A 14,657-nucleotide genomic window follows, 5' to 3' on the forward strand; every position below is an offset into this window, starting at 1 on the left:
ACCTTCAAGACGGACTGGTGTGTGTGTGTGTGTGTGTGTGTGTGTTGGGGGGACAATAGAAGAATATTCCCTAAAGTGCTCCTGCAATTATCAGAGACCAAGAACCTATTTTCTTCCCCAGTTGTTTTCTCTGTCTCTCCCCTAGGGATCCATTATCCTGAGAATTAACCAGCCCATCTCCCCCTCCCCCAAAAAGTCTAACTCCAATCTCACAGATAAGCATTAGGCTCTGGTCTACTTTCTCTCACCAGCTTGGCTCAGCATGTCAAACTCATGGAAGCCCAGGACAGTTCATCCTCTTCTGGGAGGAGGAGAGGAGAGTTGGGCAGTGCTTAGAGCGGGACCAGAGCCCATATGGCAGGACCCTTCCCACCTCCTGTCCCCACTGCTCCCTCCCCTCGTGTTTCAAGAGACCAAGGCTGGCCACGGGGACAGCTGGGCCTGTGGCCTAAGGCTCAGTCCGGGCCCTGGGGAGGAGCCCCTTTGCCCCCCTCACCAGCTCAGGGACACAAAACCCGATTTCAGCTTGATTTATTGGACAAGACGTGCACTTCTTTACAGAGTTTCAATAACCATGGCTTCCTTCACCAAAGAGAGGAGTTAAATCTTAATACAAGATTAGGGTAAAACAGGGAACTAATAAGAAATACCAATTCTCCCCATGAGCCAAAGGGGCAAGAGGGCTGGAAGAGAGACGCTTTCTTCTCCCTCTGCTTTCCATGGTGCTCCTGGCCTCAGTTTGTGTGGCAACAGGAGGGTGAGGGGCGAAGGGAAACAGCGAAGGGACACTTTGTTAGATCACAGGGAAGAGAGACGGTGGCCACGCGGCCTCGAAGAGCCAAATCCTGGGCCTGGGTCGATTTGTCTTCCCTGGGCTCTGCGGCCGGTTCCCTTCAGGGGTTGGAAAAGGCAAAACCCGATCCAGTGTGTAACAGCATGTGCAAGGAGGGGGAGCTGCGCTTCTGGAGTCTCCCCCAACCAGGCACGGGAGGGAGGGAAGGAGGGAGGGCGGCCACAGAGCCAGCGGGGCCTCCTCGCCACGGCAGACAGGGTAAGCGGGCAGGGTTCTTCATCATGTGCTTGGGCAGGGCGGTCAGTGGAAAGAGCAGAGGCTGGAGAGCGTCCCCAGTTCCAGGTCCTCCCCTGGGGGGAGAAAGGGGGCGGGGAGGCTGCCTGGAAACAGAGCTGCTGCTGTGGGAGGAGGCTAAGGAAAGCCGGAGGGGAAGAGGCTGAGGGGCTGGCTTTCGTTAGTGGGGAGAGGAGACCGGTAGCCGTCGAAGTTGCGCGGGATGCTGCCGCTGGTGGAGCCCGAGCTGTTACTCAGAGTCTCGATGCTTCCCTCTCGCTGCAGCTCTGCAAGACAAAGAGAAAACCCCCCAGGTCAGGGCTGGCGGCCCGGGGGCGAGGGCTGTGTCTGCGGTCTCACCACTGGCCACCGCCACCCCGGGCCCCTGGACGGGCCCAGACTGGGGCTCAGGGCCCCAGACGCAGATCTGACCTCGCTGTGGATCGCCAACGTCTGCCAGATGCATCCCTGCCAATGTGCAACATGATTAGATCCATGCATGTGCATAAATACGGATGCGTCCATGCAGGCCGCAGAAATACCGTCTCTCCGCTAGAGAGGAGGGGCCCTATGGGCTCGGGTCACGCCTGGGGACAGTAATGGGGTCTGCAGGGGGAGGCAGGAAGGAGGACGTTCCTCAGCCTGCCTCCCAACACCCACATGGCCGCAGGCAGTACAAGGTTCAAAGTCTGTAGGTCCATTGCCATACCAACCACAGTCGGGGCCCTGTGCCTATTGGGCCTTCCTGGTTCTGGAAGACCATTCAAGTAGGGCTGGCTCTGCCACGGGGTTGCCTTTCCCTGTCGGTCTGTCTGTCTGTCTGTCTGTCTCACACACACTCATCCGTCCTACCTACTGTCAACCACTTGTGTGCTTCACCTTGGGAATGGCCACTTAGCTGGCAGGGACATGGGGGCAGGGGAGGGATGCCCCGGAGCTTACGGCTCCCTCCTCTTGGCCAGGCTGCCGAGAGGCTTCCGAGAACAGACAGAGGCTCTCGGACATTCCCAGGAGGGAAGGAGGTTCCCTCTCCCACCTCGGGCTCCTTTCCCAGGTTCTCCAGCTCTGGACTACTCACTCTAGGACAAAGGGCTTCCCCCACTTAGCTCTAGTTCCTTCCGGAGTGGGAGCACGGGGTGAGGGGCTGCGAGGCGGCCTCCCTTCCTGTGCTCACAAAGTCAAGGCAGTAACTTCAGTCAGCTAGGAGTGGCCAGCCAGCCACGCTGCGCTCAGCCGGTCTGGCTTGGGGCCTCTGGCTCCCCATCATGTGCGGCTGCCTTTGGTTAGGGGCCATGGCCCCCGGCCGGACCCCCGGGTAAAACCGAGCCTGCACAGGTGCCAAGCAGACAGCAGCGGGGCTGTACCCAAAGAACATCGCAGGCCGGACTGTCCGTGACCGGCACCCAGCATCAGGGGGTCTGGGATGAGTCTTAAGACTACTTTTTATTCTTAAAATCATTAAGGATCTCCCAAAGAACTTTTTAAAAATATGTCTTTAATACTATTATAATAAGAATTTTGACTGAGAATCCCCTGAAAATGTCTTGGGGACCTCCAGGTTTGGGAAATGCTGGCTGGGATGGAGGAGTCTGCAAGATTCTGGGAGGGCTGCTGGGACTGCAGGGCTGGTCCTAGAGCATTTGGAGAATAGGTCCGGTCTAAGGAGATGGATAAGAAGGGGAGCTAACTGCAAGGTGGGGGCCAGGATGCAAGAGCCTCAGTGACTTTTGCAGTAGAAGGAAAGTGCGTGGGGATGGTTGTGGAAGGCAGCGAGAGCCCACAGCTCGCTCTGGTTGTGTCCTATGGATGAAAGCTGAATGCGCTCTAGGTCCTACTCTCTGGATGGCAATGCCCGCTTAGTCCCCCAAGGGGAGGGGCAGGGAGGGGGCAGGAAACAAGGCAATAGTTGATTTGAGCCCCTTCTTCCCCCCTTGCCCCCACACTGCCACTCATCCCTAATCCAACCAATAAGGCACAGGCTGTGGGCAACAGAGAGAAGAGAAGAGAATTCAGATGCAAACCAGGAAAGGAAAACAGCCAAAAGTTTCAGGGAGATACGAGTATGGGGAGAGGGGCACACACCCTCTCCATGTTACCCCCTCCCTACACTCCGAAAGCTCTCCAGATCTTTTCTCTTTCTTTATACCATGACGGCGGGTTGGAGGCAGAGGAGGGAGAGTGGCTGGCAAAGCGAGGAGATGAGCGCAAGGGCTCATGGCAGAAGGAGAAGGGAGGATGCTGGTGGATTCTCCCCTTCCTCCTCCTACCACCCCCCCCCCATGCTTCCTAGGGGTCAGGACCTAGGAGAGGAAGGAACTTTATCATCCTCTCAATATAAGGGTCAGGGGAGAGGAAGGTTTAGGATGTTAAGAGGAATGCCAGCATGCCCAGGACAAGGCGCTTCGGAAACAGACAACCAGAGAGTCTAGGCCTAGACAGCACATCTCCCCTTCCCTCTGCTCCCCCTTACCCCCACCCCAGGTCGGGTCTACAAGCAGATGGACAGGGATGACCTCTGACAGTCACTGTCTGGACAGCTGCTGTCTCCATGCTTGATCAACAAGAACCAGTGGCTGCTCTTGCTGTCACTCCAGCCCGGGGGAACATTACAGGGCAAATGTGCTGTCCCCTGGATGCTCCGTCATCCACTATGGACCGGACCGCTTAGCCGTTCTAGTCAATACACTACAAAGAAGGCGGAAGGAAGCAGGATTCATTCAGGCAGCTCAAAGACTTGGAGAAGTTTGAACCCTTGGCAGATGACCGGCCAACTCCATCCCACGGCGCCAACCAGAGAAGCCTGTGCATAAGACCATGAGCCTATTCCAAACCACTTGGGGAAAGGGACAAGAGAGCCCCTAGAATGCTGCCAAATCAGCATCCTGTCCAGCCCATTAGCCCTGAAAGAATGGAGATGCTGGGAGTGAATTTGTGACACGGGTTTCCATTCCTCTCACTAGGTCAGTCCCGGGGGAACCAGGGAACTGGCCACTCCCTGGTCAAGTTCCTGGGAATTCTCCTAGAAGGCCCTGGGGAGACAGAGGAGGTCTCTATCTGGGGGAAGCCAGTCTCAGGGTGTTTGGTCCATGGCTTCTCTCCACCCCACTCACCCCCCAGCCCTGGTTAAGTAAGCTAGAAAGCTAGAAAAATGTTGCCTTACCTTCCTCCATCACGCGCGCACAATGCTTTGTTATTGTAGGGTTGTTCACGAACGCTGGGCTGATGACATTGTTTTTTTTTTCCTTTTTTTTTTCCTTTTGAAAAGAAAAGCATTGAAGCAACTATTTTGAAAAGATATGGGTATAGCTAAAGAGGCAAATGAATTTTTTGTTTTGTTTTGCAAGCAGTTTTAAGAGGGTGTCGGGAGAAGGACATCAAACGTGGAAGCTCTGCAGCTTTATGGAGGATTTCCATCCATGAGGATATTGCCATGCATGTAGGGATCTGTGAGGAACTCCTGGGGGGAGGGTTGGAGTAGAGGGGAGGACCAAAAGGGAAGGCTTCCAAGGTGGAAGCAGTAGGATGGAGGAGACAGGGGAAGGGGCTGGGACCCACACATTCAGCAAGTGCAAAGTTGGGGGGGGAGTAGTGTCACAGCTTACTCGGAAACACATGCAGTGCTTGATCTTGTGTGAAAGTGGGCAAGGTGGGATCAGCCTATTCTTTTGAGAAATTCCAGGTGTGTATGATGAGGGACATAGCACAGGCTGGGACTCTTTTTCCCTCCTTCCTTCTCCCTCCCAAGGCTATGGAGGTCTCACCTTGTAACCCAGAACACACCATTTACTGAATTTCTTACCCCTGTCTGTCTCCAGGGATCTACATGGATCCCTCAGAAAGAGAAGGATGAACTCTGGTCCATTGGAGCTACTGGAGATTAGCTTTTTCCAGCGTCCCATCTCCTATCACCACTCCTTCCCCCAAGTGACTGGGAGTAACAACCATTCCCAGAAAAATAAGCTGGGCTCAGAAACAAGGTAGTCCTGTTCCAAGGCTCCAGACCTTTTGTACCCGTGGAGGCTGGAGTAGTCAGGGGTGAGGGAAAGGGGATTCCCCACATCTGCAAGATGGGAGGGTTAAAGAGCTGAAGTTACTGGCTCAGGGTCATGAAACCAGTCTCACACAAGGTTCACCAATACATCAACAGGTCCCGATCCCCCCTCCAGAGTCAGTCTCAGACCGGCACGTCCCAGGCTAGAGTACAGGCAGGAAAGATGGCTGTCCCTGGGAATCATGTAAAGGCCAGAGATCGGAGGAGACAAGTATTGAAAGATATCAGGCAGTTGTGGGGGAAACCGTCATGGCCGTTTACCTCTGACCCACCACCCATAGGAGGGACTATGTCCCTTCCAGTGTTCAAAGTCTAGTTCTCTCAAAGATCTATGGCAGAACATAAGCCTTCCATCCTCAGACTGGCTGCCCCAGCCTCCAACACTGAGAAACTGTTGGGACGGAGGAGGAGGATGCGAAGGTACCTGAGAGGCAGCTGGGTTTGCCTCCGGGAATAAGGGTGGCAGGGAAGGAAAAGGAGAATGTGACCCATTTGGAGTCAAGTTGTTACTCTCCCCGTTCCCTAGGCATCCCTAGGAATGCCTGAAAAATGTCTGCATTTAGGGGCCTTGAAAGGGGTCTCTAAAAGGGTTGTTCCATCTTAAAAGATCCAGCCTCCACTGTGGATGTCTCTACAGGGAGTGGGGGAACATCCACTCAAGGTCTAGGATTCCACAGCCCCAAATCCACAGCTGTGCTACATTCTAGCTCCCCCCAGCCCCATGTCCTCTCCCCGGCCTCCCATCCTGCTTCTTCCTCTTCTTGTCCCCTGACAGAACCCTCGGTCCTTCCTCCTAGCCGGAGAGCTACGCCTTGAGGGGCCTGGGAAAGCTCACCTGGCGCCCCTGAGCCTCCGGGGAGGGCGACACTAGGCCCTTGCGTGGTCAGAGGGAGGAGCCATTCAGGGGGCTCCAGTGCCACACGGAAACCTTACACAGGCCTCTGTTCATAAAGGGCCAGGGACTCCCAGAGCCCAGAACTTCAGTGTTGGGACCAGGGTTCTGAGTCCCCGCAAGTGATGGTATGAAAAGAGCAGCATCTACCAGGGTCAGCCTGAGGGGGTGTCCTCCCTCGGGCGCCCAGACTAGGTGGGAGCCAGGTTTCCTTCAGCCCTCTCCTGCTCAGCTGAAAACACACCCAAAGCACCCCCAGCCTGGGCTTAGAAAGTTACCGCCTGGCTTGGGTCAGAAAGCCCTGGGCCTCTCTATGGGGGAGGGCTAAGTACAGGTCTGGCTGGCCAAGGCCTGGGGGGGGGCAGAGGCCCACCTCCTCAGGTCTCAGTCTGAACCCCCAGCCAGGCAGCCCCAGGACCGTAGAGGCTCAGGCTGGCCCTGTGGGGGAGGGCCAGGGCAGAGGCAGCAGCTGCAGGGCTCACGGCCTCCTGCCCTTCCTTGCTGCCGAGGCTCCAGGCAGGCTGGTTTATAGCCTCCGCAGCGCTGCCCATTAAAAGGATTAGGAGAGTGTTTGGTTTGTATTGCGAGGGCTGGGGGCTCCCCCACCCCCAACTCCTTAGAAAGTAAACCGAGAGCCTCCAACACTGGGAAAGGATGGGGAGGAGAGGGGGAGCAAAGAGATGGGCCGTGGCCCAGGGGCCTATTTTACCCCTTATCTCAGCTTCACCCTCAGGTCCCTTCCTGGGTACTAGGACGCTCCCTGAGACCCACAGTGTCCAGGTAAGGGGGGGGCCACCTCAATGGGCTTTCCTCTCTCCAATCTGCCCTCACCAGCAGGTGTCCCCGCAGCCTAGGGCCCATTCCAGGTTGATCTCTCCAGGTCCAGAGTGTCCCAGTGTCCTACAGTTTTTCTCCTTTTAATCAAGAAATGGCCTAGGAAATGAAGGTGGCAGGTATTTGTTTATAGCTTTTAATTTTCTTATACTTCTCTTTGCAAATGCCCTCCTAGAAGCTGAAAATAAATTTCTCACCCTGTCCTAACTCATTGATTGCTGGCCAGAGCACCCTGCTGCCCCCCCCTCCCCCTTCCCTCCAGTCTCAGTGAGGCTCCTGGCGCCTGACTGGGCCTGGAGGGTGGGGGGAGCACGGGCCAGTGGGCCAGGAGAGCTGGGATTAGCCCTTCACTGGTAGCAGCAACCATCTTTGGGACTGAGGGGGTATGTTCCATATCTGAGGGACACCCATCTGAGTCCCCCTGAAACTATATGCACAAGCTCTTTGGACCCCTTTGGATTTGAGGTCAGGTCAGGTGGACAGAGAACGGGGCCCATTCATTAAGGGCTTTCCCTCTGCTTGTGTTGAGGGCCATTCCTTAAATGGACCCCGGAGCTCCAGGCGGACACATCCTCATGCTGAGCCTGGTAGATGCTGTTCTGTGTCCTGGCAAAGGACTGGATCCCAGAGCTAACACTGGGAGTGGTAGTAGGGAGCTATGTGGGAATGGGAGAGAAGTGCTTTCTCAGAGAAGCAGGGCAGTTCTAAGTTCTGAACCTGAGGGGGCAGACAGAATGGGAAGTTTGCCAGGGCCAAGGAGGAAGCCAAAACAACTTCTTGTGAGGTTTACTAGTGGAAGAGGCAGCACTTGCTCTCTCAGAAATCCCAAACTAGTCTCATCCCTTATAGCATTTTTCAGGAGCTTAAAAGTAGACAGCTAAAGGATGTCAGCTGGAGAGGGCCAGGGCTCTTCTCTGCCCGTGGCGGGAATGCCATCCCTCAGGGGAGGTCCCCTCTCTCAGCTCCTAAACAGGTTTCCCAGCACCTCCTGCCCTCCTGCCATCACACCTTCTGGAGCCCTGGGCAGCTCTGCAGTGATGGTCCCCAAAGGTGGCTATCCCTATGGCCCTCTGTCTGTCCTTGGTTCTCAGCTACCTACTCTGGGCCCGCAGACCACAGAAATCCACCACCTTGGCCAAATGCTAGCCTATTCACTGGGGCCCTGGGGCCATGGAGTTCCCATGCTCTTCCCAGACTTCCACCGGACAATCTCAGCTCGGAAGATGCTCCCCTCACTTTGACATCAGCCCTTCCTCTCTCCCTGGTCAGACACTGCTTTCCCCCAATCTGTGACTCCCCCAAGATCCTGGGTTTTTGGTCCACCCTGGAGGCATTCTTAGGGCTTCAGCCTCAGCAGGAAGTTTAGGAGGCAGAGGTGGGAGAGGAAAGCACCTATCACCATGTTCTGATAACAGCTTATTCCTGGTTCTGGTCTTTTGCTTCCAAGGAGAGGTGAGAGAGAAAAAGGACACTCATTTTGATCTGGTTATCTCTATGGCTTAATACCTGAGCCTGAGACCTGGAAGACACTAGGAAAAGGGGCAGATGGTTGCAATGACAGCTTCACATTGCTCGATGGTGATCTCAGCCATAACTGCTCCCTTCTCCCAGGAAAGGCAGCAGCCCACGAGGGGCCCCTCAGCTTATAATCAGCCAGAAACTTGCCATCTGGTTGGAGCCAGTCCTCTGGGGTATCAAAGGGCCCAAGGTGTGCCTGAAACATGGCGCCCATCTCCAACTTGATTTCCCTCATTCACACCTCAGCCCTTGGGCCTGACCTCCAAGTTCTAATATAGGGAAATCGAGAGCCCACCGGACCAGGCTCAGAGCCAAGAATACAAACTTAGTTTCTAAGCTGCTTCCTGGGAGCAGGAAAAGCTCTGGTCAGAGGGGATGTTAGCCCTCCAAACTCAGATTAGTCATATGGCACTGTCTGCTGCACTGTTGCTGGAGATATTACATGGAAACCCAATGGTTACAGGGCAGCCCTCAAGGGGGGGAGGATTCTTCCGACCAGTCTAAACTTTCCCTGGTCCCCCTGACACTGGAAAAATGCAGGCAGACTTGCCTTCCAAGAACCACAGTGGAGAAGCAGATGCTGGGAAAGACCAGAAGCTCTCCAAGGCATCTTACTTGAATTTGTTCTTCCTATATGATAGGGGAGGAACAGGTGCCCTAAACCCTGTGTGTGTGATGACAACATACTCAGAACTCAAAAAGAGAAAAGGATTTAGAAACCTCTTGGAAAGCAGCTAGACCCTGGCTGCCCCTCTCCTGGCCATGACCAATGACCTCTCTGATTCCCTCACCTCTCTGCCTGTCTCTATGCAGATAAACTCCAGATTTATACATCCCACCTCACTCTCTCTGAGCTCATCTCCCATCACTGCCCACTGGACTGAAAATCCCATAAGCAGCTCAGATTCATCATGTCCAAAACAGAACTCATCCCTCCTTGTCCCCACTGCCTCCTTGTCCCAAACCTGCCCAGTTCTGAACTTTCCTATCCCTGTTGAACCTCCAGTGTCTTCCCAGTCACAAAGCTTTGTGGTTGCCATGGAACTTCATCATCTCATCTCTTTCCAGTCTAATGCGGCCTTCGTACAAGCTGCCAAAATAATTTTCCTCCAACACAGATGTGAACAAGTTACTTACCTCCCCAGTAAACTCCAGGGGTTCCCTAGGATCACGAGGCTCAAATAGAATTCATCTATTTAGCATTTAAATATCTGGCCACTCTTAGCTTTCCAGTTTTCTTCCACATTAATGCCTGCTTGCTCTCCCTCGCATACAAGCTTGGAGCCTTTGCACTGGCTGTACCCCTTGCCTGGGATGCCCTGGTCTCTCAGAATCCCTTCCTGCCAGACTTATTACATTTTGCAGGAGTCCCTTTCCAGCTTCCTGCCCGATGGTGCTGCCCCCACCATATCAGGCCATTTCCCACCTGGCTCTATCTTTCATGTTTATGTCTATTTATGTACATGTTGTCTCCCCCATTAGAATGTAAGCTTCTTGAAGGCAAGGCCTGTTTTTGTTTTTATTTTGTATTTCCATAGCGTCTGGCATACAATAATCTCTTAATAAATTCTTGCTGATTGGTGATCAGAGGTGGCTCCTTAAGCCCCAAAGAAACAAAAATTCCCGTATCTGCTTCTTATTTTATCTGTAAAGTGAACGGTTCAGACCAGTAAAAATCCTTCCAGCTCTACATTCATGATCTGATGCCTCCTGTATTTAATTTTCTGGATCTGAGCGGGGTTAGGGTGGGGGGCAGGGAGAGGGCAAGGTAGGGGTGGGATGTCGAGGATTGGAGGAAAGAGAAATGGAGGAGGAACAGAGGTGGTTGGTCAGGAGAAGGGATATTGGGACGAGGAGAGGCAGAGAAAAGCAGAGGAGGGGAAAATAAAGTTGGTTAACAACTTGATTGGCTCAGACTCCTTCCAAGTTTGTGTTTAGAGATAGTGAAGATACTTCCCTCCACAAAGATCCTCCTCTGAGACGTGGATTGCTAAAGACCACACCAACAGAACAGGAAACCTGTTGCATCCCCCTGAACCGGGAAGCCTGGGCCTGGCTATGGCCTTTTTGTCTCTTCCCAGAGAAGTGGACAAAAAAGTCCAAGGGGACTTCTCCCTCAGCTGAAGCAATTGCGCTTTCTGGCCATAGCAATTTGTAAAAACTGTCTCCTAAGGAATGGAGGGCACTGCAGCTCACCTCGGTGGAGGGACCCCCGCTGCCCCACATTGGCAAAATCCCAGATTCCTGGTAGGCATCTGATAGAACTGCTGGTCCTGCCTAACATCTAAGTTGACCCATTTTAAAATATATATCACCAAGAAAAGGCCAGGCCAGTCCAGGTAGCCCAGGAAGCTGTGCTGCTGTTTCCACAGGTCTTCCTGGTTTGGGCCAAAGTCTTGTTTAGTGGTCAGCTCTCAAGTTCAGGAGGCACTCTAAGCCAGGCTCCCTGGGTACCAGAGACCAAGACTAGCAGCCTGGCTGGGAATCAGGAGGCCTGGCTCGGGGTCCTAGCTCTACTGGTTACTTTCTAGGTGACGCCCTCCCCCCCCATGACTCAGTGCCTTCATCTGTCAACTAAACATTATACTTGCTTTGTCTTACTCACAGGGTTGTGGTGAAGATAAGACTACTACACTGGAAGTCAGGAAACCAGAGTTCAAATCTTGTCACAGCCATTGTGACCCTAAGTAAATCACTTATAACCTGAGTAAATGCCTCCACTTCCTCATCTGTAAAGTGAGGATAACAGCACCTACCTCCAAGGGCTGACGTGAGAGAAAATGGGAAAGCAGGCATTAAGTATTTTGTAGATCTGAAAGTGCTTTATCAATGTTGTTTATTATTAATGGGGAAAGCATGCTGAAGGACTTAAAAGTCCTATGCAAATAAATGTAAAATCTTTTAATTATTAAATGTAGAATAAACTTTGTCATTCCTGGTCTTCCCCTGCCCAGTTCCACTAGTCACATACAGTTTCCCTAAGGTATTGAGGTTTCCCAAACCCTCTCAAGAGACAGGGGCCTGAGAGAATATTTCTAGACAGCTGAAATGCACCTTCCACCTTTCTGCCTCCTCTCCTGCAGCTCATTTGCACAAAAACAGAGCCAGAGACTTGAGGAAATTCTCCTTTGGGGAGTCCCAAGGTCCTAGCAACATAGCAAGCATACCTTCTGGAAAAAGAATGTCTGGCTGGGAGGGAGGAAGGCTACACGATGATTTCAGCACATCTGCTGGGATGGCCGCGTGTGCACACTGGCTGGGAAGGGGGAGTGGTGAGAGAGGAAAGGCCGGGAAGACATGGAGAGACTTGTGGAGGGGAGCAGCCGCGGGGGGGGAGGGGGCTTGGGACCCTCTCTTTAGACCAGATGTTTGGCCCCCATGCCTGAATCTCTCCCTCTTCCTGTAGCGCCAGTGACCAGATTCAGGAGGGCCCATTTGGGCTCATCTGAGCCACACCACAGCATTGATGGGACATGAGGCGGGGGCACTGGGCCCTTGGATCTTAAGAAAGACACCGCACGTCTTGAATACTTGCCTGGCCTGCCTGAACCTCATCTGGTTCTCATTCAAATGCCCCAACATAATTAAATTCTCAATAATGTGGGCCAAGAATTCAGTAAGATGTGGCTTTTCCCTCTTTTCCCCTCCTTTCCATTAAGGTTAAGGAATTAAAATGTACCACTGGTAGACAGGCCGGCTTCCTTCCCCACCCCCACGTCCCTCTCTGCTCTGCCCCAAGGCCAGAGAGATGACCTTCCGGTGGTCCCAGACCATAGATCAGTCCCTGGATCCTCAGACTGATGGGAGGACACTGATGGAAAACAATCTCAGCCAGCTGTCAAACTCACGCCTTCTGGGGGAGCGGGGCAAAGGGGGAAGGGGCCCTTCCTTCCCCGGCCCGAGAGGGCCAACGGCCCTCTGCTTTTTGGTGTGTCCTACATAGGAAAGTGTTAGTGGCTTTTCAGGATCTGTGTGTGTCTGTGTGTGTGTGTGTGTGTGTTTTTAAGTGTCTCTGTGTGTGTGTGTGTGTGTGTGTGTGTGTGTGTGTTTAAGTGTCTGTGTCTGTGTGTGTGTGTCTGCGTGTGCACATTATCCTACAGCAAAAACTGGGGTTTGCAGATCCAGGCCACGGATTCCTAACTGACCAGTCAGGAAAACACCTTTCCTACAACCAAAGCTAGAGAAGAGTCAACCAATGGGGAGCCTTCTGGGGGTGGGGAGAGTCACACACAGAGCAGTGGGGGAAATATGAGAAAGGCAGGGAAATGGGGCCAATCACCTCCGGGGAGATTCTTCCCGTTACTTCCAAGAATCTCTGATTTCTTCTGAATCCCCAGGCTGAGGAAAGGAGGTCCCATTTCTGGCCTTCCTTTATTCCTGCCTCAGAATCAACTAGAAACTGAGCACAGCCTCTGTGGATTTTTCTGCTTTCAGGGAGCTCTTGCACACATTTCTCTCAAATGGGGAGGGTGGGCTGTCCAAAACCCAGGCCTGCAGCCTGGCTGAGTTTGAGCAGCTTTATTCCCTTGCTGATTTAGAAGAAGACCATCTTCCTAATCTTTTCTTCCCTCCCAGAATCTGCCCAGGTCTTGGATGCTTCTCTAACCCAGTGTCTTCTGCTTATAGTTCTATTACTTAGCGATTTATGGCTTGAATGTAATAGGTTCCATTCGACTTCCTCCCTGCCTACTTGTCTATTTCTCCTAATGAAGGCAGTGCAGGCTTTCTGAGGGTTTCTCAATAACTTGGGGTATTTTTCCCTCTGACATAAACGGTCCTGATAACTCAGAGCCGGTGCTCCTCAGGGACAGAAAGAGGATGAGGGGAGGGGTGGGTGGCTGTGTGCTTCTGCAAAAGGAAACAGAATTAACTTGCTGCCCCTTAAAACAGAAGACCCCTTTCCAATCTTGCTCTTTCTCTAACACAGACACCTGTTTGAGGTCTGCGGTCATTCTGTGTGCTGAGCCCATAATAACAGTAAGAACAATAATAGAGCTGACGCTCACATAGCATCTTAAAGTTTACGAAGTGCTTTACAAATCTCATAGCAGTGATCCTTCTGGCCTGATCGTGATTGCTGTGACTTTACTGGTCTGGGGACCTCCGGGAAGGATGCTCCCTCTGCCAGGGTGGGCCAGCCCCTTCTCTGTAACTCAGAATTTCAGGGACGTACCCAGACCTTTAAGAGGCTGGTCTCTGACAGAAACTGGACTTGCACCAGGTATTCCTGGTTTGGAGGCCACTCTTTTCCAGGCAGGAGCCATAACTATCATTATACCCATTTCACAGATGAGGAAACAAGTTCAGAGAGGCAAGTATCAGAGAGGCAATCTAAATTCACTTCTTCCTGACTCTGGGTCCACCACGTTTTTTACGAAGCCATGTGCCTTTAAATGTTTTATTCAGAATGACACCCATAGGAGGGAGCCTGTCCTCAGTGGTCATGGGTTTGGTTGTTTATCTTTTAAAGGTTCATCAAGCTGTTGGCCCTTGGATTCAATTTAATATCCTCCTGGCATCTGGGTTTTGGCCCATGTGTCTTGGAGGTGGGGGCAGTGGAGTACATCGTTAATGAGCTTAACTAATAAATAAAACAGTATACAAACTTTCAGGACTTCACTGGGTTTGGACAAGGTCTTGGTAAAAACTAATAAAGGCGGCAAATAGTTTTGCCTCAACCTCAGGTCCCTTTCCATGGACTTTCCTTTAAAGGGCCCGTGCAAGCAGAGCAAACAGTGAGTGGGAGATGCAGCCCCCCCCCCCCAGCTCAGAGGCGTCTGGGACCCCCAGAATGACTTACAGAGACACTGAGAGGCAACAGACAGAGAGCCTGGGGAGGACCATACCCAGCTACCCCGTTCCTGGCCATTAGGAGGCTAGCCCAAGGCTGTAAAGCCACAGAAAAGGGTGGAGGAGGAAATGACAAGCCCCCACGACTTCCAGAGGTGCCCCTGGGACAGCTGATGCTGTGCTGGCTTCTCTGCTTGGGGCCCAGACGTGCCGCTGGTGCCGGGGCCCCATTCATTATTCAATCCCGCCGGGTGCAGACCAGCCTTTCCATTTGTTCCTCCAGGAGGAATAACAAATCTAGAAATGCAATTCCACTTTGGTGTATTAAGATATTGATTTGCCTGCTGAGTGGAAGTGCATTTGTCCTCCTGGCCTGTCCCACGGGCGGGAAGGGGTTAACCAAATGTTTATCACAAGGCTAGCTTCAGAGTTGAAAGTAATGTGATCAGTAATGAATTTTGTGTTACATTAGGTTGTATAAATGGACAGACAAGCGCAGACAACAA

The 14,657-nt window shown here is 52.7% G+C and overlaps 1 protein-coding gene across 11 annotated transcripts in view; it reads right to left on the reverse strand.

Moving 5' to 3' along the window:
* Positions 1-514: 514 nt before the first annotated feature.
* BCAS3 (BCAS3 microtubule associated cell migration factor) overlaps positions 515-14,657 on the reverse strand; it is a 794,545-nt gene continuing 780,402 nt past the window's right edge. For 9 of the 11 annotated variants that reach the window (XM_023502118.2, XM_023502116.2, XM_031968504.1 and 6 more), the window contains one exon: positions 515-1,353. In XM_023502118.2, coding sequence (XP_023357886.1) covers positions 1,205-1,353 — 149 coding nt within the window. In that variant the 3' untranslated portion in view covers positions 515-1,204. Of the gene's footprint in view, positions 1,354-4,226; positions 4,321-14,657 lie in introns of all 11 variants that reach the window. The other 2 variants (XM_031968505.1, XM_023502119.2) reach the window with 1 other exon arrangement.

The sequence above is a fragment of the Sarcophilus harrisii genome, chromosome 4, assembly GCF_902635505.1.
Source record: "Sarcophilus harrisii chromosome 4, mSarHar1.11, whole genome shotgun sequence".
NCBI classification, from domain to species: Eukaryota; Metazoa; Chordata; class Mammalia; order Dasyuromorphia; family Dasyuridae; genus Sarcophilus; species Sarcophilus harrisii.